Source organism: Heterodontus francisci, chromosome 9 (assembly GCF_036365525.1).
Source record: "Heterodontus francisci isolate sHetFra1 chromosome 9, sHetFra1.hap1, whole genome shotgun sequence".
In the NCBI taxonomy this organism is placed as follows: Eukaryota; Metazoa; Chordata; class Chondrichthyes; order Heterodontiformes; family Heterodontidae; genus Heterodontus; species Heterodontus francisci.
The window spans coordinates 31,570,134-31,594,450 of NC_090379.1; the positions used below are offsets into that span (position 1 = coordinate 31,570,134).

General features: G+C 41.9%; 1 protein-coding gene across 5 annotated transcripts in view; it reads left to right on the forward strand.

The window, feature by feature from the left end:
* galcb (galactosylceramidase b) overlaps nt 1-24,317 on the forward strand; it is a 70,201-nt gene that overhangs the window by 17,551 nt on the left and 28,333 nt on the right. For 2 of the 5 annotated variants that reach the window (XM_068038723.1, XM_068038727.1), the window contains exons 6-9: nt 4,693-4,731; nt 9,097-9,224; nt 17,548-17,703; nt 18,402-18,526. In XM_068038723.1, coding sequence (XP_067894824.1) covers nt 4,693-4,731; nt 9,097-9,224; nt 17,548-17,703; nt 18,402-18,526 — 448 coding nt within the window. Of the gene's footprint in view, nt 1-4,692; nt 4,732-9,096; nt 9,225-16,814; nt 16,946-17,547; nt 17,704-18,401; nt 18,527-24,317 lie in introns of all 5 variants that reach the window. The other 3 variants (XM_068038722.1, XM_068038726.1, XM_068038725.1) reach the window with 2 other exon arrangements.

The window sequence follows — 24,317 nt, forward strand, 5'->3', positions numbered from 1 at the left end:
AAAGGTATTTGATAAGGTACCACATAACGGGTTTATTTAGAAAGTAGAAGCAGATGATATTTAAGGGTCAGTGGTAAATTGGGTGCAATAATTGGCTAAGGAAATGGAGTAGTAGTGAACAGATGTCTTTCTGACCAAAGAGAAGTATGCAGTGGAATCCTTCAAGTGTAGATACTTTTTACATATAAATGATCTGGACTTGGGCATAAGGAGTACAGTTTTGAAGTTTGCAGATGATACAACTCCAGGTCAGTGCTGAGGGATTACTTTACGGTTGGAGGTGCAGTCCTTTGGATGAGACATTCAACCACAGCCCCATGTGCGCTCTCAGGTGGATGTAAAAGATCCCATGGCACTATTTTGAAGAAGAGCAGTGGAGTATCCTTGGTATCCTGGCCAATATTTAACCCTCCATCAACATCACAAAAACAGATTATCTGGTCATTATCACATTGGTGTCTGTGGGAGCTTGCTTTGCACAAGTTGGATGCCGCATTTCCTACATTACAAAGTGACTACACTTCAAAAGTACTTAACTGGCTGTAAAGTGCTTTGGGATGACCACTGGTCATGAAAGGTGCTATATAAATGCAAGTCTTTCTTTTCTTAGCAATGTAGTAAATAGTGAGAGGCTAGTAGCAGACTTCAGGAGGACGTAGGCTGGTGAAATGGACAGTCACATAGATGCAATTTAATGCGTATAAGTGTGAAGTGACGCACCTTAGGAGAAACAACGTGGAGAGTTAGTATAATCTAAATGGTACTATTTTGAGAGGGTGCAAGAACAGAGGTACCTGCAGTTACATATTCACAAATCCTTGAAGGTGGCAGGGCACGTTGATAAGGAAATTAATATCTTGGCTTTCTAAATAAGGGTATTGAATGCAAAATCAAAGAGGTTGTTGTGGAATAATCAGACTTGGCATGGGGAGTACTCGCAACCGACTTTTATTAACTTGTGCACAAGGAGAACAAACACAGTAGAGCTCACATTGAGACTCAGTGCGATGTTCTGAAGAATTTCACTAAAACAATGGCAATTATATTATTCTGCAACCAATAATCTTACAACAATAGTTCAATCCTTAATTTGCATTCGAAAGCACCAATAATATTACAATTCAGTTTTTGCTCTAAATGAATAAGATACAGTAATTTTCAATCCTTCGTTTACATATCTATCTCACCATTGGCCTTGCAGCTGGTACAGCGCAATAACAGAAAGAGACATTATGCTTCAACAACACTCTTCTTATCTCATCACCCAGGCATGACACATTCCTAAGGAACAGTTAGTGTGAGAAACATACTGACCCAGGCAAACCCACACCCTTATCCGAGGGTGGCTCACCTCAGGTTCCACACAGTCATGCTAAACCTTTACTGGTTAAGCCTCAGTTGGAGTATTGTATACAATTCTGGACACCACATCTTAGGAAAGATGTTGGGGTACAGAGGAGGTTTATCAGAATGACACCAGGGATGAGGGACTTCAATTATTTGGAGCGATTGGAGAAACTAGGACTGTTCTCCTTGCAGCAGAGACGGTTAGGGGGAGACCTAATAGAGGTATTCAAAATTCAGATGGGTTTTGTTGGAGCAAGAAAGGAGAAACTGTTTCCTCTGACAAGTGAGTCAGTAACCAGAGGTCATAGATTTAAAATAATTGGCAAAGCAGCTAGAAGAGAGATGAGGAGTCCCCCCCCCCCCCCCCACCCACACAGAACTTTGTTATAATCTGGACGCACTACTTGAAAGGGTGACGAATCAGATTCCGTGGAAACTTTTCGAAATGCAATTGAAGAGAGATGATTTTCAGAGTTATAGGGAAAACACTGGCATATGGAACTAAATTGGACAGCTCTTTCAAAGAACCAGCACGAAAAGCTGTCTTCTGTGTTGTACAATTCTATGAACTTCAAATGTTTTGTTCAGCTGTTGCCTATTATTTGTTCCTCAGTGTCAACTGATTAGGCTACTTTTTCTACTGAATAAACAGAGAAAAATTGATACCAGGAAAAAAAATTAATATCTGAAAATTGAAAAATTGTATATTGTGTCACTGAAAAATGAAAGATAAAGGAGCATAGAACAATGTGGAGATCTACTCTTCCAACTAGTAATCTTCATGGAAGTGAAGGGGAAAACAAATTAATGCAGGGAAGACCTGAAATATAAGTAATCTATTTGTGTGAAAGCAGTTTTAATTATCCAGACTATATATGATGCATCCTGTAACTTGCAATGTCAAGCTACGATATGATACAAACATTGGAAGGTATGTCTTTTAAAGCCCACATACTGAACTCACCTTAGGTCTTCATGAATTCTTCTGACCCAATTCCCTTGAAAGAAGTCATACCAAAAGTCGGGTCCCAGGATGCAGGTTCATTGCTTGTATGACATGCAGTGTGTGATAGTGTCACTAATATGCTGCACATGCATCTTGAGGATTTTTAGTGCGAAGACCAGGAACAATTTGATGTTTTCAATTCCAGAATCTGTAGCTAATTGTTTTTTTTATTGTTCTACAAACCTTAAGAAAAATTCAAGAATGTAATGGAAATCAGTAATGATCCTTATGTATAACTGATGTAGTGATTTTTCTAAATAGCCTATGTCATTATGTGGCACACAATCTGATACCCGATTGTTTAATGAATGTGTACTTCCAGATCTTAAAAAAGCAAGCAAATGTCAGATTACATGTTTGCAGCTCATTAGTATTTTTCGCAATGCTTCTTTCATCTCTTTATTCAATGCATGGAACAGTGGAAGAAAAATTTGCATTCTGGAACTTATGATGATATGACGTGCTTTTGACCATAAATGTGCATTATAAGTGAGATCAAAGGCAGCCAGTGTTTGCACTTTGCCCATTTATAGAGAAAGTAAATTGCAAATCAAGTTAGTAATCACAAAATGCTATCCTACTGAGTAATAAAACTAACATCCATTTTACCATGCAGCATTATTGCCTTTTCTGTATGCGTCCTGGATACTCTAGAGTTATTCTCTTATGATCCACGACAATTTCCCTGAAACGATGCCAAAGCATATAGAGTATTAGATTGAATTGACAGGGCAGTTCAATATTAAAATTTCTTTGGAATTACCAAACCACAAAGAATACTGTATTTGGTTTTGGTCAATTTCATGGTGGCTGATACTGAGGATTTGAAAAAGTTCAGAGAAGGCCAAAAGAATGATATCTGGCTTAAAATACTTTAATTACCAAGATAGGCTCAAAAAGCTGGGTGTATTTACTTTAGAGATGGATAGAGAGATTTGATAGAGGCATTTAAAATAAGGAAGGGTCTGGACTGTTCACCTTGACAGATGATTTTAATTAGATAGGTTAGGGAGCACCAAGGATCATGCATATATCTTACTATTAAGGGCAGAACTCAATTAGATGTCAGTAGATTCTTTTCCCAAAGGATAGTTTACCTATGGCTCATGGAGTAGTGTGGAAACCTTCAAAAGACAGCTGGACCAGTTCCTGATGGGGGCAGAAGTACAAAAGGTGATGGAATACTAAGTAATACAAATCGTGGTCCATGTGGTCTCCTGGACTAGTTTTGATTACATAAGAGGGGCGAGGAATTTTCCAGATTTGTTTTTTTGTCCATTAATTGCCCTGGATTTCTTATCTGTTCTTTACTATTACATGGGTGCTAGTGACTGGGGGTGATGGGAGTAGAGGATGGGGGAGAGAGGGAAGCATGGTTCTTAAGACATCATGGTTATGGAGAAGGGTTGATGAAGCAGCTGGCCTTTTCCTGTCCATTCTTTCCATATTGGTATATGTTCAGTTTGGTCCAGCACAGGACAGCATTCCAAAAATTCTGTGTTTTTTTTCTCTTGCTCTTTCTTCCCACACTCAGTATTTGCCATATTTAACAATCAATAGAGGCTTATTTTTGGAGGGGGAATAAGAGGGAAGGGAACCAGAAGTCATCTGCAAATCAATGGATTAGAGGGTTGGTAATGAAACAAACTTGGACCCTGAGATGGCACTCCGAAACCTGTGACTTAAGGACTGTTGTCAGTGTTTTACTGTCCCTGTGGAACCCCCTTAGAGGACCAAATGGCAATATTTGGATGTGTTTGAAAAGGAGGAATATAAGAGGATACTGAGAAAGAGCCGAAGATATACCTGGTTAAAGAGATAGATTTGACGTAGGATCCTGGAGTCAAATAGCTGCCGTCTATGCTATAACTTCTGTGATTTTATGTACTTTGTTATTCAGAACTTCACTCTATCAGGCAAAGTTATGAGGCAGCCATATTGCCTGTTTTTTTTTATAGACTGTCCTTGCTGTTGAAGTACCACTGCCTGCAATGAACAGTATTCAGTAAAAAATTTTTTTTTAAAGACAGTTCTTCGTGGAAGAATGCTATCATTGGACATCATACTACATTCATATTAAACTGCGTGTACAACAAAGCTTCTTCCTTTAATTTTGGAAGGAAAATAATTTAACATTTTTATTTTGGTTTACAGGATGTGACCCATTGAACATAATCAATGACTCTTTTAGATCTGTCTACAATTCTTAACAATTGGTGGCAAAATTGTTGTTTCTTCTGTTAATAGGCTTGGCATTATTGTTTAAGAACAGTTTTATTATTTTAAGTTTGCATAATATTCATAGATAAAAATGAAATTTATTTGTATTTCTGTTCTAGATTTGGAATGAGAGAAACTATGACAAAAAGTATATCCTGGTACGTGTAGAATAATTTTTGATGGAAAACTTTTATATATATATCTTCAGCTTCATTTTTATATATAAACCCCAACGTCAAATGTAAATTTAGCTTCACATAGCACACATGGCTCTGTTATATGTGGAGCAACTGTGTAAGATTTGCCTATAGAGATTTTATATGAATATTCTATCCATTGAGGATTTATTAAAATTGTAGTATTTAGGTGGAGTAAACAATAAAAAGATCATCAATCTTCTCACTCACTATATAAAATTAATAAAACTGGTTTTGAATTTAAGTGTGTTGCAAAATTATCATTGGTGTGATAAAGTTGTGAGTGGAAGTAGCTTCACTCCGGTTTCTATTTTGATGTGGTAAAGGAGCACTGGCTGCTTTTGCCCTTTTTCTCTGTTGAAATCTCTCATTTGACTTTTTTTGTAGGATTTTGTGGAAATGCACGAGCTCATTTCATGTTGAAATGTCTCACTGAATATACTTTGTCCCTAAAGTTGGAATTTTCAATATGGTGGCCATTCATGCTTGGAGAAACATAATGCTTTTTGGTGACCGAATAAGATTTTAATTTTGACTTTGAATAAACAGAGAAATGTGCACATTGTCTTCATGGGAAGACCACTTTAACTCTGAGTCTTCCTCACCTTTGTACTAAATTAGATGTCCCAATTTTTTGTTCCTTTGTCTGATTATGTATCAGTTTGGCAAAAATTATAAGTTGGTATAATTTACTAGGAATCTTGAGTGAAAAATTACACTTGTATTTTCAAGCGGAAAGGAATGAATATTTTAAGTAAATAACTTGTTGAATCTTCATTCACCAAATATTCAGTGAAAATTAGTGGAATATACAAGGCAACTTATTGTTATCTGTTTTGACCCTTTGCTTTCTGAATAACCAAAATTTCAACTAAAGCTTATCTCTTGATTGACTAGACCATGAGTGATTAAGTCAAAACAAGTTGGACCATTTCTGTGCTTTAAGTAATGGGTATTGCAGTTGTAAAAGGAAGTGATTTAACTACATTATAGTTTTGTACTTGCTTTGGAATTATGATGAAATCAGATGCAAGATTATTCAGTATTGGCTTGGCTTTGTGACATATCAAAGAAACCTAATTTGATTTAGGATCAGCTACCAATTTTTGTGTTGCAAACATACACCTCAGCACACTATAATGATTAACCAAAGGTCTATATTCTTGTCACTCTGTTGGCTATAGCACCATCTTTTGAATTTTGTCATGCTTACAAATGATGATCTATATCATAAGTAAATTCCAAAACCATTGTGCGGATAACCAAAGTCACCCGATGACTCCATCATGCTGTATTACTGTGCCACATTTTTCAAAGGTCATTGATTACAAAAGTGACCCACTGCCAATTATTGTCCTTAGTGACATAACACTTCTGTGACTCTGTTCTTGAATCATTTATTGGACACCTTCAAAGCATTTGACAGCACGCTTCTAAACAAGTCACCATCTTGCAGCTTCCCATCAAAACTATGTTCATGGCTACTTTATTTCCTCTTAACCATTGTATGTGATGGTTCAGTCTCTGAACCTTTTCCCATTAACACAAGGATCTGTCCCTGCCTTTCTTCACAACACTGGTGACTTCTGGTCCTCATTTAAACCTATCCAGATTTTGGGCATAACCTCATTTCAGTGTTTATCAAACAATGGCTGAACCTCTACAAGAGCAAAATACTGCAGATGCTGGAAATCTGAAATAAAAACAGAAAATGCTGGAAATACTCATCAGGACTGGCAGCATCTGTGGAGAGAGAAACAGAATAAATGTTTTAGGTCAATAATCTTTCATCAGAGTTCTGTTGAAACTCTGTTTCTTGCTGGACCTCACACTTTGATCGCCTGAGTGCTCTTTGGGGCAGTGAAAATCTTTCAAATCTTTCTTGACCATGTCTTCAGTTCACCAGTACATTTTTCAAAAATAATTCACGGTATGTGAGCATTGCTGGAGAAGCTAGCATTTATTGCCCATCCCTAATTGCTCTTGAGAAGGTGGTGGTGAGCTGCCTTCTTGAATTGCTGCAGGCTGCATGATGTAGGTACACCCACAGTGCTGTTAGGTAGCAAGTTACAGGATTTTGATCCAGCAATGAAGAAGGAACAGCAATATATTTCCAAAGCGGATGGTGTACAACTTGGAGGGGAACTTGGTTGTCCCTTCCCCATTTCCCTTGTCTTTCTAGTTGGTACAGTCATAAGTTTGTAAGGTGCTATCGAAGAAGCCTTGGTGAGTTGTTGCAGTGCATCTTGTAGATGGTACACACTATATGTTGTGCCGGATGTGGAGGTGGTGAATGTTTAAGCTGGCAGATGGGATGTCATCAATCGAACTGCTTCGTCTAGGATGGTGTTATGTCTCTTGAGTGTTGTTGGAGCTGCACTCATCCAGGCAAGTGGAAAGTATTCCATCACACTCCTGACTTGTGCCTTGTAGGTGTTGAAAAGGCTTTGGGGAGTCAGGAGGTGAGTCACTCGCCACAAGGTATCCAGCCTCTGAACTGCTTTTGTGGCCACAGTATTTATGTGGCTGCTCAGTGGTGACTCTGAGAATGTTGATGGTGGGGGATTCGACGATGGTAATGCCATTGATAGTGATGGTAAGATTCTCTCTTGTTGGTGATGGTTATTGCTGCATGCTGGCACGGACTGCTTCATTATCTAAGGAGTTGCAAATGGTACTGAACACTGTGCGATCGTCAGACCCTTGTGGTGGAGGGAGGGTCATTGTTGAAGAGTGGAAATGGTTGAGGCTAGAAGACTGACTTGTGGAACCTCTGTAGCAATGTCCTGGGGCTAAGATGGTTGGCCTCCAATAACCACAACCATCTTCCTTTGTGCTAGGTATGACTCTAGCCAGTGTACCGTTTTCCACCAATTCCCATTGACTTCAATTTTACAATGGCTCCTTGATGCCGCACTGAGTCAAATGCTGCCTTGATGCTAGACACTCTCGCCTCACCTCTGGAATTCAGTTCTTTGGTCCATGTTTGGATAAAGGCTATAATGAGGTCTGGAGCAAAGTGGTCCTGGCGGAACCCAAACTGAGCAGGTTATAGGTGAGTATGTGCCACATTATAGCGCTGTCAACAACGCCTTCATCACTTTGGCGATTGAGAATAGGCTGATTGGGCAGTAATTTGTCAAAATGGATTTGTCCTTTTTTTTGTAGCCAGAACATACCTGGGCAACGTTCCACTTTGTTGGTAGGTGTTAGTGTTATAGTTGTACTGGAATAGCTTGGCTAGAGGTTCAGCTCATTCTAGAGCACAACTTCAGCCCAGCAGCTGGGTTGTTGTCAGGGCTCATGGCCTTTGTTGGAACACATCTACCACCTTGAGGTATTTTTCATCTAGCAACTCGCCTGGCTTTGCAATATACTCTAACCTGATGTGGAGAGCCCATATCTTTCTTCACTGTTAAAATCTGCCCTATGCCAAACGTTTTCTTTTCTTCCTCAATAACTCTTAGTCTTGGCTTTCATCGAGAACTGTAGAGCCTTGAATATTGCTGTTGTATCAGTGGAGAGTCTTCTAAAACTTCCCACTGCTGCAAGATACAAGGAAAAATCTTGTCTAATGGGTGATGCTGCTCTTGTCTTTGTTCTCTCTCTTACTTTTTACTGTGGCTAATTGTTCTCAGAAGTTTTCTTCATTCCTTTGCAGCACAAAAATACCACACCAGCCTTCTCCCTACATCCTCATTATATTGAATTGAATATTTATTACAGTCTTTCATTGTACCCAGTATCTCTCAATTATAAGTCTCTCTACCTCCCTCCATCCTTCCTTCCTCCTACAATCTTCAGCTTTTTAGGGTCCTGGGTGTCGTCTAATTGCTGCTTCCTAATTTACCATGTGTTTTCTTTTACTCTATAACTCTGGTGGTGTCCTGTCTTGGCTCTTTACTCTCAATTTTTTTTTAAAGCGTGTTTAGTACAACATTAACTGGTCTTGAGGATATTTTCCCTATATTTATTAAGATCTACAGAGAATATTTGGTTTGATCAAATTATGCAGAAATATTCAGAAATAGCACCCAATACTACTGATTAAACACTCGGCACTTTTTCTACAGCGGCCCCCAGTGAATTTATCTAAAGTAAAATAGAAACTTTGTCAAACATGTTTTTTGTAATCTATTTAGATATTTTCCATTTTAAAGACTGATACAAACTACAGGGACACAACAAAAGATCAATGGGGGGAGATCATCCTTTGTCCTTTTTCAGTGAGCTGACATGCTTGTGGCTCAGCTGCTAACATTCTATGAATTTTTAGTTTTTTTTTATTATTTAGTCCAGTGATTTTTGTCTTTATCTGTTGTAAAGGTGCTGCGTATGTTTCTGGATAAAGTTGGTTTAAAGAATGTTGGTATTATTGCTGCTGATGGACCTTGGGGGATCGCAAATGATATGTTAGTTGATCCTTACCTAAATGGTGCAGTTGAAATTATAGGGTAAGTTTTTGGGGCTAAATTGCATAATAAAACTTCAACTCATGCTATTTATAACGTTTTCTTTTACCAATGGTCCAATTCCATATCAAACTGTGCAGGATCCTAATGAAAACCTATTTTGGATTGACTGCATATGGGATATCTTGTTTCATTTTTAATAGTATACAACCTGATTTTATTTTAATCTTTTTGTGATGCTGTTCTATCCCCAGTAGTAAAAATATTCCTGCTTACCCTTTTTTGGTGAATGAGGAGGGATGGGGATTAGAAAAAAGTACCAACCTGTGGATCAAAAATGGAAAACCAGAGCGAATGTTAAGGAGTAGCTTCATGGTTTCATTTTTAAGTTGAATTTTTTTCACCCAACTCCATGGTGTATAGAGAAAGAAAAATAGTTGACCTAGTGCAGCTCTCTTCCAGATCAGCTAGAGTTTCAGATATGGATGTGAGTCTATTGCCTTTTTAACTGTTTTCAGTAATCCTGTCATATGGGGTCAGACTACAAAATGGCTGGAATCTGCAGAGAGGTGCTTCATCAGCTATTTGGAAAACTCTGTTCTGGTAGAGTACAAGAAATTACATGATTGTATTATTAGTTTGACAACAAAGTCAGATAAAATACATTTCTCCTTCAACTTCTTGTATCAAAATTATCACTTTTTTTCCCTCTTCCCTTTTCAAACTGCATCTACATCTCACTTACATAATTCTCCAGGTTCAGTTTTCGAATCAGTTACTGCAGCATCAAATATCCCACAGAACTGTAGCTTTCAGCATGTATATCAGAAGCTATGTCGCATGTAGTTGGATCATGTATGTAATCACAAATAAATTAAGAGCAAAATACTGTGGATGCTGGAACTCTGAAATGAGAACAGAAAGTGACTGAAATACTCAGCAGGTCTGGCAGCATAGGTGTAGAGAGAAACAGAGTTAACGTTTCTGGTCTCTGACCCTTCATCAGAACACGAGTATTTCCGGTACAAATAAATTATACTTGTGTTGTACCATATTGTCACCTATGCATAAGAAATTTGAAGGAAGGATTTCGAATGAATTCAGATAAATGCTGCTTTATTTACAGTCCTTCTTAGAAGTCAATTTCTTTGCTGATTTATAAGCCTAAGTTCTTCAGGTGTTTTCTGGTTATTATTTTTGCCATCCAAACCTGGGGGAAATTAGAACTCAAAAAAGGTAACTACAGAGAAAATAATTTAATATTTTTAATTTGAACATCACTAAACTTCAAGACAACAAGCAAAAGACTAATAAGTATGCTAAATGACAACTGACAATTATTTACAGTTCTAAGAAAGCACTTTTGTCGATCTCGATCTCATTGATAATTCCATAAGTAATCCAATATGAGGTTTTCATGATCACAAAATACTGTTGAGCTATTTTAACAATATATTTCAGTAGTATTTGTCAATGGACTGTATACTGCAATATGTTGACTGCTAAAATTAATGTTTAAAGTGGTAGGTCCACCAGCATTGTGAAGCAAATATTTTTAAAGTGTGACTGAAATGTGAAGTAGTTAATGCTAAAATCTAATTCTGCAGTCTGGTATATTTTCATCATTGTACATAGTGAATCAATTTTCAAGACTGCTTCTTAACATCCTGACATTGCAGATTCAATGTCTCCAGATGTGACTTTTGTTAAGAAAAACATATTTGAATTTTTGGAACAGATCAGTTTTTGCTAATTCACTACACAAACAAAAATTTGGGCCTGAATTTTATTTATGCTCCATGGTGGCACTTTGAAGTTGGCGACATGCCCACATTCAACGGCCACCGCCGAGCCCCCGTGATGTTATACACAGGGGCTCATTAGCATCGATGCAAAGTACCGCCCCCCCCCTCCCCATATTACGTGCAGCGAGGTGGGACATCCGACACAGTGAAGAATCTTTTGACAGCTGTGCAGCAGGTGCTGGGGCCCTCTTTAAAGCTGACAGTTGTCAAAGAAATACTTACCTCACTGTTGAAGAGTGGGGCTGTGTCAATCTGGCAGCAAAGCAGAAAATGCTGGAGAAACTCAGCAGGTCAGGTAGCATCTGTGGAGAGAGAAGCAGGTCTGTGAGCAGGCCTGCTGCTGCCTATTGGGTGTGTAGTTGTGCAGAGCACAGCGAGCAGCAAAAAAAGGAGCTGGCCTTTTCGGCCTGTAATATAGGGCATCACCCTATCTGTCCAGGCATTGGAAGCGCTTTTTCAGCATGCCGTCACCTGCTCAGCGGTGTTTCTTGTAGCTCAGTGGCTGGCATTGTGTCTGTCCTCTGCAACAGTGGTGGGGTCTTTCACTGGTGTCAGGAGCCATGTCTGCAAGGGATAGCCCTTGTCTCCAAGAAGCCGCCCTTCCATCTGAGTCAGTTCAGTGAACAGCGGTGGCAGCTGGGACTGGCGCAGGGCCCAGGTGTCATGCCAGCTGCCTGAGAAGCGGGCACAGATTTGCATGAAGCATCTCTGGTGATCACATACCAGCTGCACCTAGATTAAGAGGATTCCTTTTAATGGTGATGTCTGCAGCTGGTAGCATGGCCGGAGGCCTGATGGCCACATGGGTGCAGTGTATGAACCCAAAAACGTATGGTTCTCTGGCAATGGTACGGAAACCGATGGCCCTCTAGTCCTGGCTGTGAGAGTCTGTCCTGAAGCGGACATACTCACTGGCCCTCCGGTGTAGGGCATCGGTGACCTCCCTGATGCAGTGGTGCACTGCTGACTGTGTGACCCCACAAAGATCTCTGGTGGGCCCCTGAAATGTTGTATAGGCGTCAAGCTTAAGAACCGCTGCCACTATGAGGACCACAGGCATAGGATGTCCACCGAAGCCCATGGGCTGTAGGTCATCGTTGAGCAGGGCACAGAGACATGTCACCACACTCTCTACATGTGCAATCGCCTCTGAACCTGGTGCTCTGACATCCGATGGCATGTCATGTGGGGCCTGTAGATGCATGGTAACCGTAATGGGGAGCTCCCCTTGGGGGCTGCTGCTCACGACCGGGGGCCTCTGCGTGGACTGCATCTGCCTGTTGATTTTGCCTCCAGCGTATACTGATTGTTAGGAGAAGCAGATCACACAATGTAGGATAAGCCATACCCATTTCCATGAGATAAATAAAGTTGTATCCTTCATTTATTCGAAGGTTCCTAACAGGGCAGGGATTGGTGTTGATGGGTGCATCAGGTGCTTTCATAGATCAACTATGTGGCGTGGCATGGCATTGCCCATCTTGGCCAACACTGAGTGGCACAGCATGACCACATCAAGATCCTACCAGCTGCATCGATTGTCCCCACCATCCATATAACCTTTACGCTCCTACCCTTTCTGGCACCTCCCCACACACAGGGTGATTAGAGTGCCATTGCTCCTTCACACACACAAATGCAGAGCGTACACTGTTTACGGAGGGAGGGTACACAGTACCTCCCTTCATGTCTGCAGAGCTTTCCCTCCAGTAATCCCAGACCCCCTCCCCCCTCCCTTCCAGAATGCAGAGTGAGAGCCCTGTAATTTCCACCCCCCCCCCCCCACCGCTTCTAGAATGCAGAGTGAGACTGCTGTAAATCTGCACGTAACCTTCGCTGTCCAGTACTCCTGTTTCTGCTGTCCCGCCTGGTTTTCTGTTCGTGAACGGGACGGCCGCCCCTTCTACGTAAAATAAGGAAGTGCGGAGAGAGGGGCGGCGGGATGCATAATCTGCAGAGGTAAGTAGCGTTTTACATATTCTAATTGGTGTGCCGCTGCCAAGCGGCAGGGAGGTGGGGGTGGTGGGCGACGCACTGAGGTCCCCCCACTGCCGGTAATATGAGGCGGACCTCTCCCTGCAGAATTTTACCGGCCCCCGCATCGCAACCTGCGGCGTCAAGGGTCAGTAAAATTCAGCCCCTGGTATTTTTGGGGGGCAATTAGTTAAAAGTGCTTATTTATATTTGTCACTTTTTCATTGATAAAATTGCTTATCAGTTAGTGGCAATGTTGACTAGGTGATTGGTTAGAGCAAATCAGACTGCTGTTCAAACTGAAATAGAAAAAAAAATCAGTTAAATGATGCTTTAGGAAAACTAGCCTTTTCTGGAGTACAAAAAGCGGTTGTGTAAATATTAATCTGATGTCACGATTTAGTCATTTTACAAATAAACAAACCAGTGTCATTTATTCAGATTTAGGCTCCAACCTTTAGTCTTTTCCTTTGACTAGAATAAACATTTGACAAGACTGCTCAATGAATTGACAGCACACCATCTCTTTTATCAAATCTGTAATCTCCCATGTGCCAGGCAAGTCTATTGTTCAGTAAACTGCAGGCTGAGATAGGTGCGAGCTACTGCTTTGCTGAATGAATGAATGAATGACTGACTGAGATTATATGCTGCTCCAAGCCCTAATGAATCTGACAATTACATTGCTTTTTGGGATAGGGGTAGCAAGTAACAGAAGCAACTTTAATGCCAGCCGGACGGTAAATCTAGCTGGTTGCAACCAACAAACCTGTTGAAAACATTTCAAACTGATCCTGCCGTTAATTGAGCAGGGCCTGTGGGGAACCCATACTTCTTGGCTGGAAATCTTCCCTTCTGACCCAACAATTATTATCAGAGTCATTGACCTTGTTGAAAAGTATTTCTACAGCTGCCGGTTGCACTGCAATACCATGCCTAATGGCCATTCTTTGTATGTGAACCTCAATAACGAGTATTGGCAGGTTATTAACTCAGGAGTATCACAGCTGATCCTTGTATCTATTCTTGCTATCCTGTCAAGCATGTGCATTTCCAGGATTGCTGGCTTGTGATGAGGAACAATTTTCCCCTTCCCAACCAAGGGACTTTGAGACGCAACATTGGCCTGGCTCAGATTGGTTAACTTAACACAGACCAAGGATTGGACTAGAAATCTGCCTTATCTATATGGCTTAACTGATCACTGGATAATCTCACCAAGTCATTATATATAACTTCAAGTTAATATATATTGCAATTATGCCAATATAATTGGTCCTGTGAGATTGCAGTAGCATTTCTACCTCATTGGAAAATGTAGGATAAGAAGTTTGAGAGGTGTTAGCAATGGATATGGGTGCAACCAGCTTTTGTTGTTTTGCAGTTATCATGACGGTGAAACTTTCATTGCTGGCCATCATTACAGTGTAAAACTGACAGCAACTCAGGCATTCACACATGTGCAACTAAACCTAGAAATATGGAAGTTGCCATCAGTAGTGCCCTACTCCTCCATAGGGTGCACTGTTGCAATCTTTACATATGCAATCAACACAGAATCAGTGAATTGACCTGAACTTAAGCATTTTATGCACATTGCCCACCTTAAAAACTATTGAAAATGTTAAGCCTTGTTGAATGAGATATAACTGAGTTTTTAAAGGTGTATTAAGTCATAATGCTGAACAACCATTCTGGTCCTGAAAAATTAACAAATGTCTAGTGTCATTCTCTTAGAATAATATTTTTAAATTCCATTATTTTTAATTTTAAGTTTTTTGATATTGCAGCTTCTCTTGTGTATGTCCCAATAATTTTACTTTCTGTAAAATGGTTAAAAAGTGAATTATAATCTGTGCTTTTTAACTCCTGGTTTACTGTCTGTGAGAATTCTTCATTCTGATTGGCTGATCAGTCTGCTTGATGATTTCATTGTTGCTGGACATGCCAAATCCCCTATAGATGCTGCCAGGTTCAAAATCACGTCAGAATATGAAATCAATGCTCTAGAGCCAGCTAAATCTTTATGGACAAATTTTTGAGGTCGGTGGATAACTCTATCCTGTTGCCACTGACCACAAAATCCCCCAAGCTAAATATTCTGGATTAATGTCCTCAAATGATTAAGCAATAGTTATGGTTTCTGCTTACCCTGCATATAACCCTGCGTATGGAGGGCGCTAGCTATGAAGAGAGGTTGAGCAGATTAGGATTATTTTCATTAGAAAGACGGAGGTTGAGGGGGGACCTGATTGAGGTGTACAAAATCATGAGAGGTATAGACAGGGTGGATAGCAAGAGGCTTTTTCCCAGAGTGGGGGTTTCAATTACTAGAGGACACGAGTTCAAAGTGAAAGGGGAAAAGTTTAGGGGGGATATGCGTGGAAAGTTCTTTACGCAGAGGGTGGTGGGCACCTGGAACGCATTGCCAGCGGAGGTGGTAGATGCGGGCACGATGGAGTCTTTTAAGATGTATCTAGACAGATACATGAATGGGCAGGAAGAAAAGAGATACAGAACCTTAGAAAATAGGCGACATGTTTAGAGAGAGGATCTGGATCGGCGCAGGCTTGGAGGGCCGAAGGGCCTGTTCCTGTGCTGTAATTATCTTTGTTCTTTTGTTCTTTGTTCTTTATAACTCAAAGTTGAAACTTTGTGACCTACAGTTATTTAAAAAAACTTTTTTGGGGGTTTGATCTGTGTTATGAAGATTTTAGATTTCTCAGCTTCAGCGATACTTTTTGAAGTAAAATATAGTACTTTTTCAGAATAAGGCGTAATGTTCTTTTAATCTGTTTAGTTGCATTCAGATTTTCTGTTCACTTCTATTATTTCTGTTATTAAGGTGGTAAATACTGAGGCCAAGAATCGCCATTAATGATTCTTCCCTATTCTGCCTGGCTTTTGGCTTGTGAGATGCCTTATATCTTTCCACAGGTGATGGGGAACCACCTTTAAGATCCCTTAGTTCAGGGAAAAACCCGGCTAGCTTTTATTTCTAGCTTTGACTTGTTGCCCAATGCATATTAAAGTAAATTTTTCAATCCCACATTTAAAGGGCGAGCAGGTTGTTGATAGGACGATAGCGTTGCAGCATCGATTCACTGATTTGTGCACACATCAAGCCTGGTTCTCCATTTCGATTTACCCTAGTTTTACAGTTCAGTTCAAGATCAGCATATTTTATATACTACTGAACCTCATGGCTCCATTCACACGAGAGTTTATTTTTCAATGCTATGCCTAATTTCCAGTTAAAAGATTGCCAAGGGTACTGCATTTAGAATTATTCTGAAGTAATTAAACAGTTTTGACCTAGCAAGCAACTTTGAGAAGTAAGTTGCTCCTTTTCGTGTTCCTACTATTTTGGCAAAAGTTCACGGATTTGTAAAATGTGAATTTGCCAATTCAGCGTAACCATTTGAGGCCTGTATTCAATTTACTATAATTGATCTGTTGTCTCTGTGCTGCTGTGTGATGTATGCTGTAGTATGAAAGCATGCCTGTCCTCAGGCTGTTTTCACCGTCCGACTTCTGCACCTGCTAGCAATTTTGCTTGAAATTGGAGGGATGAAAGCAAGTTTTCTATGCAGGAACTTAAACAGGGAGCGTAATGAGCTTGGAAAAGAACATTGCACCTTCAAACAATCTTTATTTTTATTAAAAGGTTATATCTGTGAAACATTTCAGAAACATGAACACTGTAATTGACAGTCTAATACCTACAGAAACTTTCTGATTGCAGCTTCTGTCTTAGAAACTTGTTTTCTTCACTCTTAATTTTAATTGCAATACACATGGATATCTAAAATGCTAACATATCCTATGACTTTCTCTGTCTTTTTCTGTCAAGCTGCTGAGATACACCATGGACAAAATGGGTCTAGAGCAGGTGAAAATCATAGCCAGCGATAATCTTTGGGAACCAATATCTTGGTCTGTGCTTCAGGATATTGAGCTATATGATGTGGTCGACATTATAGGGTAGGCATTTATGCCCTCCTTTCTCACATGGCATTAAAAAATATTAGGTTTGCAAATGTTAGTGCAACGCTATTTTGGGGAAGAAAAAATTTATAGTAGGTCTATTTGTGCTTGGATGTATCCTGTCTTGAGACTGAAATTTGAAATCAGACATTTGAATTATCCTACCTTTGTGCAGCTGTGGAGGTACCTGCAGTCCAAACTGCATCCTCCTGGCTGGGTTATAAATATCCGTGAACAGCCAGAAAAGGGAAGAAATGGAAAACAGGATGATAAGTGATCAGATCAACAGTCTTGCCCTTAAAGTGGTAAATCCAATCCAAATTTTAAGTTGATCATACTTATTTAATTCTTCCATTTAAATATTGACTTGCTTAAGCCATGGACTGAGTCCTTGAGGTTTTACTAGAGTTTTCATGTTTCTCTGTTAACATTTAACTGTTTTTCTCATGTTGTAATTGGGCATGATTTCTATAGGACACTACCATTATCATTAGTTTTTAGAGAGTAGGTGTTTTCCAACTTCTTAAAATCAAATTATATATGAAAAATAAAATACCAACATTTTGGATTTATTGTGAATGTTCCTTTTTATATGTTAGAGCCCATTATCCTGGGACATTTTCAAGCACGAATGCCAGGAAGACAGGAAAGAAGCTATGGTCATCTGAAGACTACAGTACTGTTAATAATAATGTTGGAGGAGGTTGCTGGGCTCGTATACTTAACCAGAATTACATCAATGGCAATATGACTTCGTAAGTACTAAACATTGATATAGTTAACAGAAATCCAAATGTACATCTCTGTGCAGTATTCTAAAACAATCTTTGTTCTTAGAATGTGGATGATGATGATAAAGCTGCAATTATTGTTCATTCCCAATTGCCCTGAGAATGCGGTTGTGGACTTGCCTCTTGAACCATTGCAGTTCTTGTGATGATGGTGCTTCCACAATGCTGTTACGTAGGGACTCCCAAGAGTTTTACCCAATGACAGTGAAGGAATGGCAATATATCTCCAGATCTGGATGTTATGTGATTTGGAGGGGAACTTAGAGGTGATGTGTTCCCATAACATTCCCTTTCCTGTCCTCATCAGTGGCAGAGGTTGCAAAGGAGGGAGGTGCTATTGAAGTAACCTTGTTGAGTTGCTGCAATGCATCCTGTAGATCGTACAGACTTCAGTCAGAGTGTGTCAGTGGTGGAGGAGTGGATACTGCATGCAGTGGCAGGGACACCAAACAAGCAAACTTTGTTTTTTTCATATTTTTAAGTTACCTGAGTCTAACAGTTTTCAACCCTAATATCTGCCACCCACAATGTTACCTATATGCAGACTAAATGAGATGGCCGTACTTCATGAGGTTAAAATTTATTCAGTGTTTATAGTAGTATCAAATTTGACTCTGGTTGTTGTAAACTCAGTCTCCGATGCATTGTTTTCCCCCTGCTAGTACGATTGCATGGAACTTAGTGGCAAGTTACTATGAAGAGTTACCATTTGGTCGGGATGGACTGATGACTGCAGATGAACCATGGAGTGGACACTATGAAGTGCAGTCACCTATTTGGATTACAGGTAAATAAGTATTCATGCAAGATTCAAACTTCATAGGGTCTAAAAAGTATACATCCTGCTTATTCTACCTAATTAAAGTGAATTGACATATTTCAGTATATTTATTTATAAATGTTATGCATAATGTGCAGAAATATATTTCCTAAGTCTTCAATTCTCTTTTTAAAGAGAGATCAGACTTGCTGTTTTTGTGAAATTGGCTGGTTACATATTCATTTTCATGTTACTTGCTCTTGGCTAAAGCCATCAGTTAGTGGTTATTAGCTGGTGGAACATGCTTTTTCATGTAAAATGTGTTGCTTGTTCTGGAAAAGCACTAGGTTGTGACGAAATTATCCTGCAGATGTTAAAAACTACATTCCCCAGATCTTAGTTCATATGAGCTGGTTTGTAAATTTTACTGTTGCAACTTCTGTCAAGAGAAGATCAAGAGAACTGACATTACATAAACATTTACACAGCTCAAAGAGAGCTTTTAGTGGTACGTAGGAAGTGCAATAATGCAGCAGTTATGCATGTGCTATAGGACCGCAATATACCACATTATGGCATCAGAGGGTAGGCGTTCTGACAAACAACAAGCATTAATCATATCTAGTCATCAACTACATAGTATTTACAGCAGAGTAACGGGCCAATTGGCTCAAAAGGTCAATGCCAGTTTTTATGCTGCACACCAGCCTCTTCCTTTCCTTCATTTAACCTGCTCAACATATTCTTTCTCCTTGATGCTTACCTAGCTTGCCCTTAAGTATGTCTATGCTATAATTAGTATGACTGTATATTCTGAATGTGTCTGTACATAACCCTGACATGGCGTATGACGTTCAGGGCAAAAATTAGCGTAGGCTGTCAATATATCTAAATTTACAAATTGAAGCTTTTTTTAAAAAAATGTTATTGTTGTTTGAAACTATTACCCAGCGGGCCTGGGTAGGGGTGCTCTCCTGATCGGGCACCCTGTGGTCCACAGAGATTACCCCCAGCAGCAAGGGCCACCCCCTCTGAAAGATCCCCCAACCCTCCCAACCAAAACCCACTCTCACTCCTGCTGAGTGGCCCCGGCAAACCCTACAAACCTACCTTGATTCTGGGGCATCCTCCTTACTGGCTGGTCTGGCCCCACTGCAGTCCCAGCAATAGCCAGTGCTCCTGGTGGCGCAGCTGAAACTGAAGAACTGCTAGTCCCCTGATCGGCCGGCAGCTCTTGAAGATGGGCTCCCATCTTTTAAATGGACGGGAACCCCGGCACCAGGCGGTTAATTGCCTGAGTACTGAAAAATGCAGCATGGGGAGTCCCCCAAACTGCCAAGGCTGAGTTGCCCCCAGCTTTCCAGCCCAACATCTGGACTCCGCTGTGGGCACAAAATTCAACCCGATGTTCTGGGTGGAGACTGCAGTCAGAACAACACAAAACAAATGATGGAAATGAGCAACATGCTCCATGCTGACTCTACCTACCTACGTCAACTTTAACCCACTGTGGGACATATGACTTTAACTCTGCACTCTCTCCTATTGTCTCTTTATTCTCCTTTGCTGGGATATATGCATCTTAATTAATGCTACTTAAGCAGGCTTTTTGGACTTAAGTTTTCCCATGTCCTTTCACGTGTGCATTTTGGCTGCCACTCCGGACCTGAGCCCATCACATCCATTTCCAGTTTATTATTTTCCTCCCTCTTTTTACTTTATTCTTTGTCCCACCTAGACCCTTCTCTCCTGTTGTCATGCCTCCTTTCATTTCTCCTCTCAATTTGACCTTCCCAAACCTACAGTACTTCTCTGCATTCCTAGTCTACTGCCACCATCCCAGCTTGACTCCCTCTTAGATAAACCTACAGCTTCCCTCTGCCTCATTTGTTATTCTCTGAAGGGCCCATCAAGGATCTCATCACTGCCTCCTCACAAGTAGCAACTCCAACTGCTCTTGCCCAGCCTGCCAGCTGGATTCTGATCTTGCCAATCTCCTCCCATTGCTAATCCTGTGGACTCTGCCAGTGGTCCAGACAACACCAGCCCCCTCCGCATCTCCTTCCAGAATGTCTGTTCACTCATTAACAAAGCCCTTGCAATCCATGAGCTTATTATGAATGGTTGCTTCGACATCATGGCCTTGATAGAAGCCTGGCTGAGGAGTGATGACACCTTCCACCTAACTGAAGCCTCCCTGCCTGGCTGTACATTCCGCTATTTGCCTCACCCAGACCGTTGTGGTGGTGCGACTCTTATAACCAAATCTCACCTTGGCCTATCCCCTTATTCCTCTGGCACTTTCTCTTTTGAGCCTCTCACCTTGTTCCACCCCTCTCACCTCTCATTTAAAAACCTGGGTCTCTACTGCCAGCCTAAGTACCATGCCAGTTTTCTCAACGAGCTATCTTCACTGCTTTCTTTTCTCAGCCTCTGCACCGAGGGACTTCTCATCCCAGGTGATTCAACCGCCATCTCAATTCATCATGTTCTCTGTTTTCCCAGTTAACTGCCCACCTATCCTCTCTGAATCTTGCCCTCCATGTAAGCTGCGCAACCCATATTCGTCGCCACCTGCCTGAACTTGCCATCTCACATGGCCTCAGTACTCCCATTGTATCCATTCGAGATAGTGCCATCTATTATCACTTCCTTGTATTGCTTTCCACCCACATCTTGCTTTCCCCCTCCAAACCCTACTTCCTTCTGTGTCTGCCCCTGGAAGAAATTCTCCCCCAATTCACATACAGCTGCACTCCTAGGCTGCAAATTTACAGGCCGCACCACCGCCACCCCCCCCCCCCCCCCACCCCCATGCAGGACCGGGGGGTGGGGGGGGGACATGGAGTATCGTGACAGGTGGCGGGGTGCAGCAGGGCGGAGGGCTCGTCACCACCCCATCGCCCAGCTATCTGCCCAGGGGGTGGGATAGGCTGACAACTGACTTCCCGCCCAGAGGCCAATTGAGAAACTTGTTCCCACCCCTGCTGGGATATTACCAGCAGCGGTGGGGGGTGGGGGGGCTTCCGTCACGCAGGAGGATGCCTTGTGACGCCTTGCCTGCTGGCCTGGGGGGGTGGGGGTGGGTCCCTCCTCCGTGGACAATTTGTGGCGCATGGAGGACCCCACCGAGAACAACTTTACCCCACCGCTCCCGGTGGCGTTGCCGATACTGCTGAGCTGCCGGCCCTCTGATTGGTCAGCAGCTCCTGGAGGCGAGATCCCTTTCCCTTTAAAGTGGCAGGGATTCTGCCTCCTAAAACTAAAAAGGTTGCATTTGCTGACAACGATACCGCTAGGTGGTGCTGCAATGGCACAAGCGCAAATGCAGCCTGTGCCACTAAAACGTCAGTCTGTGACGTCAGCAGCTGCCAGGACTAAAGATGGCGCTGCTCAAATAATCACACGAAGGCAACCTAAACACATGACAGCACACAATAGCAGGAGGAAGAGAGCGAGCGAGTGGGCGGGGGAGGGGGGGGGGGGGAAATTGGAGGAGAGCGCACCCGTAGTCACCATCTTCGGCCATTCTCTCCCCGCTTCCCCCACACCCGCTTTCTGCACGCGTTACTCCTTGATGTAATCTGCGCATGCGCCAGCCAGTCCTGGCAATGCAAAACGCAGCGCATGCGCAGAGAGTAGGAGCCAATCTGCGCATGTGCACAGATTGGCGCAGTCTGATGACGTCAGCTGCCAGCTGCTTTGTCAATAATCACTTTGAGCTAAGAATCAAAAAGACTGGAGGATTGCTTCAGGGAGAGGTGGCATGAAAAGGCAGAGGCGGGCCACCCCTGGTCTCCACACCCGCCCCCCCCCCCCCCACCCCTGCCTTTTTAGCCCAGTGTCCGGATCCCCACCTCTAACACAAAATCCAGCCCTTAAAATCCAAACTGTCTAATCTTTGGCTCTTCGTTTGTCACAACATTTCTGCAATTACTGATCTACTCAAACACGCCCTCACCTCCACCTTCGATGCCCTCATCCCCAGTCAAACCATTACTTTCTCTCACCCTGGCCATTTCCTCTGGTATGGCCTTCATCTCCACTCCCTTAAGTCCAAGGGGTGCAGACATGAACGGATATGGCAGACAACTGGTTTAGTCGTTCACCGCCAGATCTGGCTGGGCCACATTAAAGCACTATCCTGCTCTTGTCTGCTAAAACTGCTCACTATTCTAGGATCCTCCTGGATTGCAAAGGTAACTTCCAGCTTCTTTACTGCAAACCGACTTCTTAAACCCCTCTCCCCGTCCCCTCCACTCTCTTCAACAAGAAGTGCAAAGTATTCTTGACTTTTCACTAAGATTGAGACCATCCAATCAGCTGCTTCTGCCACTTCCCCCGCTCACCCCCCACTGCCCCTCCACTTCCCCTAGCCCACTGAACCACACTTTTTCTCTAAGGCTGCTCCTGCCCTACCTTGTATCTTTCTCTAGTTTCTTTCCTATCACCCTTCGTGCCCTCGCCAAGCTCATCGTATCCATGAGACCACCTCCTGCGCTCTCAACCCTATTCCCACTAACTACTGACCACTCCACTTGCCCTCCTGGCTCATGTCAGCTGACATTGTTAACTGTTCTGCTTCCTCAGGTTCTGTGACTCTCCTTCAAATCTGCCATCACCCTTCTCCTCAAAAAGCCAACCCTTGGCCCTCCATTCTTGCAAACTTCCACCCCATCTGCCAGCTTTGTTTCCTCTGAAAGTCTTTGAAGGTATTGTCGCCTCCCAAATTTATGCCATCTTTCTTGCAACTCCATGTTTGAATCTCACCAGTCAGGTTTCCGTCACTGTCACAGTACCTAAATGGATCTTATCAAAGTCCCAAGTGATGTTCTGTGTGATTGTGGCAAAGCAAGCTATCTCTCCTTGTCCTTCTCGACCTCTCTGCAGCCTTTGAAACAGTTAATCACCTCATCCTATTCCAATGCCTCTCCACTGTCGTCCTTCTTGGTGGGACTGCACTCGCCTTGTTGCATTCTTATCTAATTTTAGACGGAGAATTGCCACCAATGGCTTCTCTTCCCATTCCCATTCCCACACACTTACCTCAGGTGTCCACCAAGGATCTATCTTTGGCCCCCTCCTATTTCTCATCTACATGCTGCCCCTCGACGACATCATCCGAAAACGCAATCTAAGTTGTATGCTGATGTATTCCAGCTTTACCTCACCACTACTTCTCTTGTTGCCTCCACTGTCTCTACATTGTCAGACTGTTTGTCCAACATCCACTCCTGGGTAAGCAGAAATTTTCTCCAATTAAATATTGGGAAGACTAAAGCCTTTGTCTTCGTTCCCCACCACAAACTCGTCACCGACTCCATCCCTCTTCCTGACAACTGTCTGAGGCTAAACCAGGCTGCTACCTCAGTGTCACATTTGATGAGCTTTCAACCATATATCCACTCCATCATTAAGAGCACCGATTTCCACCTCTGTGGAACAGAAGCAGCTTCAGTATAGAATGGGATGCTTGATGAAGGCAATTCTATATACTATGGCTTAGTATATTCAGAGCAGAATCACAAACTGAAGCCCTAGTAGGGATGTGAAATGGCCAATTCATCTAAATTTCTGTTGATGACTCTTCAGTTCCCAAGAACAGTATAACAAATTATTGAGAGAGTCTGCAAAAATGCCTGATGAACAAAAAAATAGAAACTTCACACTGATGGTCGTGAGAGAGAAAGGAAGGAATAAATTGGTCTTAGATTGATCAAGGAATGCACTGGGCTAGAGTTGAAGGACTTTTTATTTGACTTAAAACAGCTTCATGAAATGAAAATACTTAATTCATCAGCAGTAACTAACAGAAATA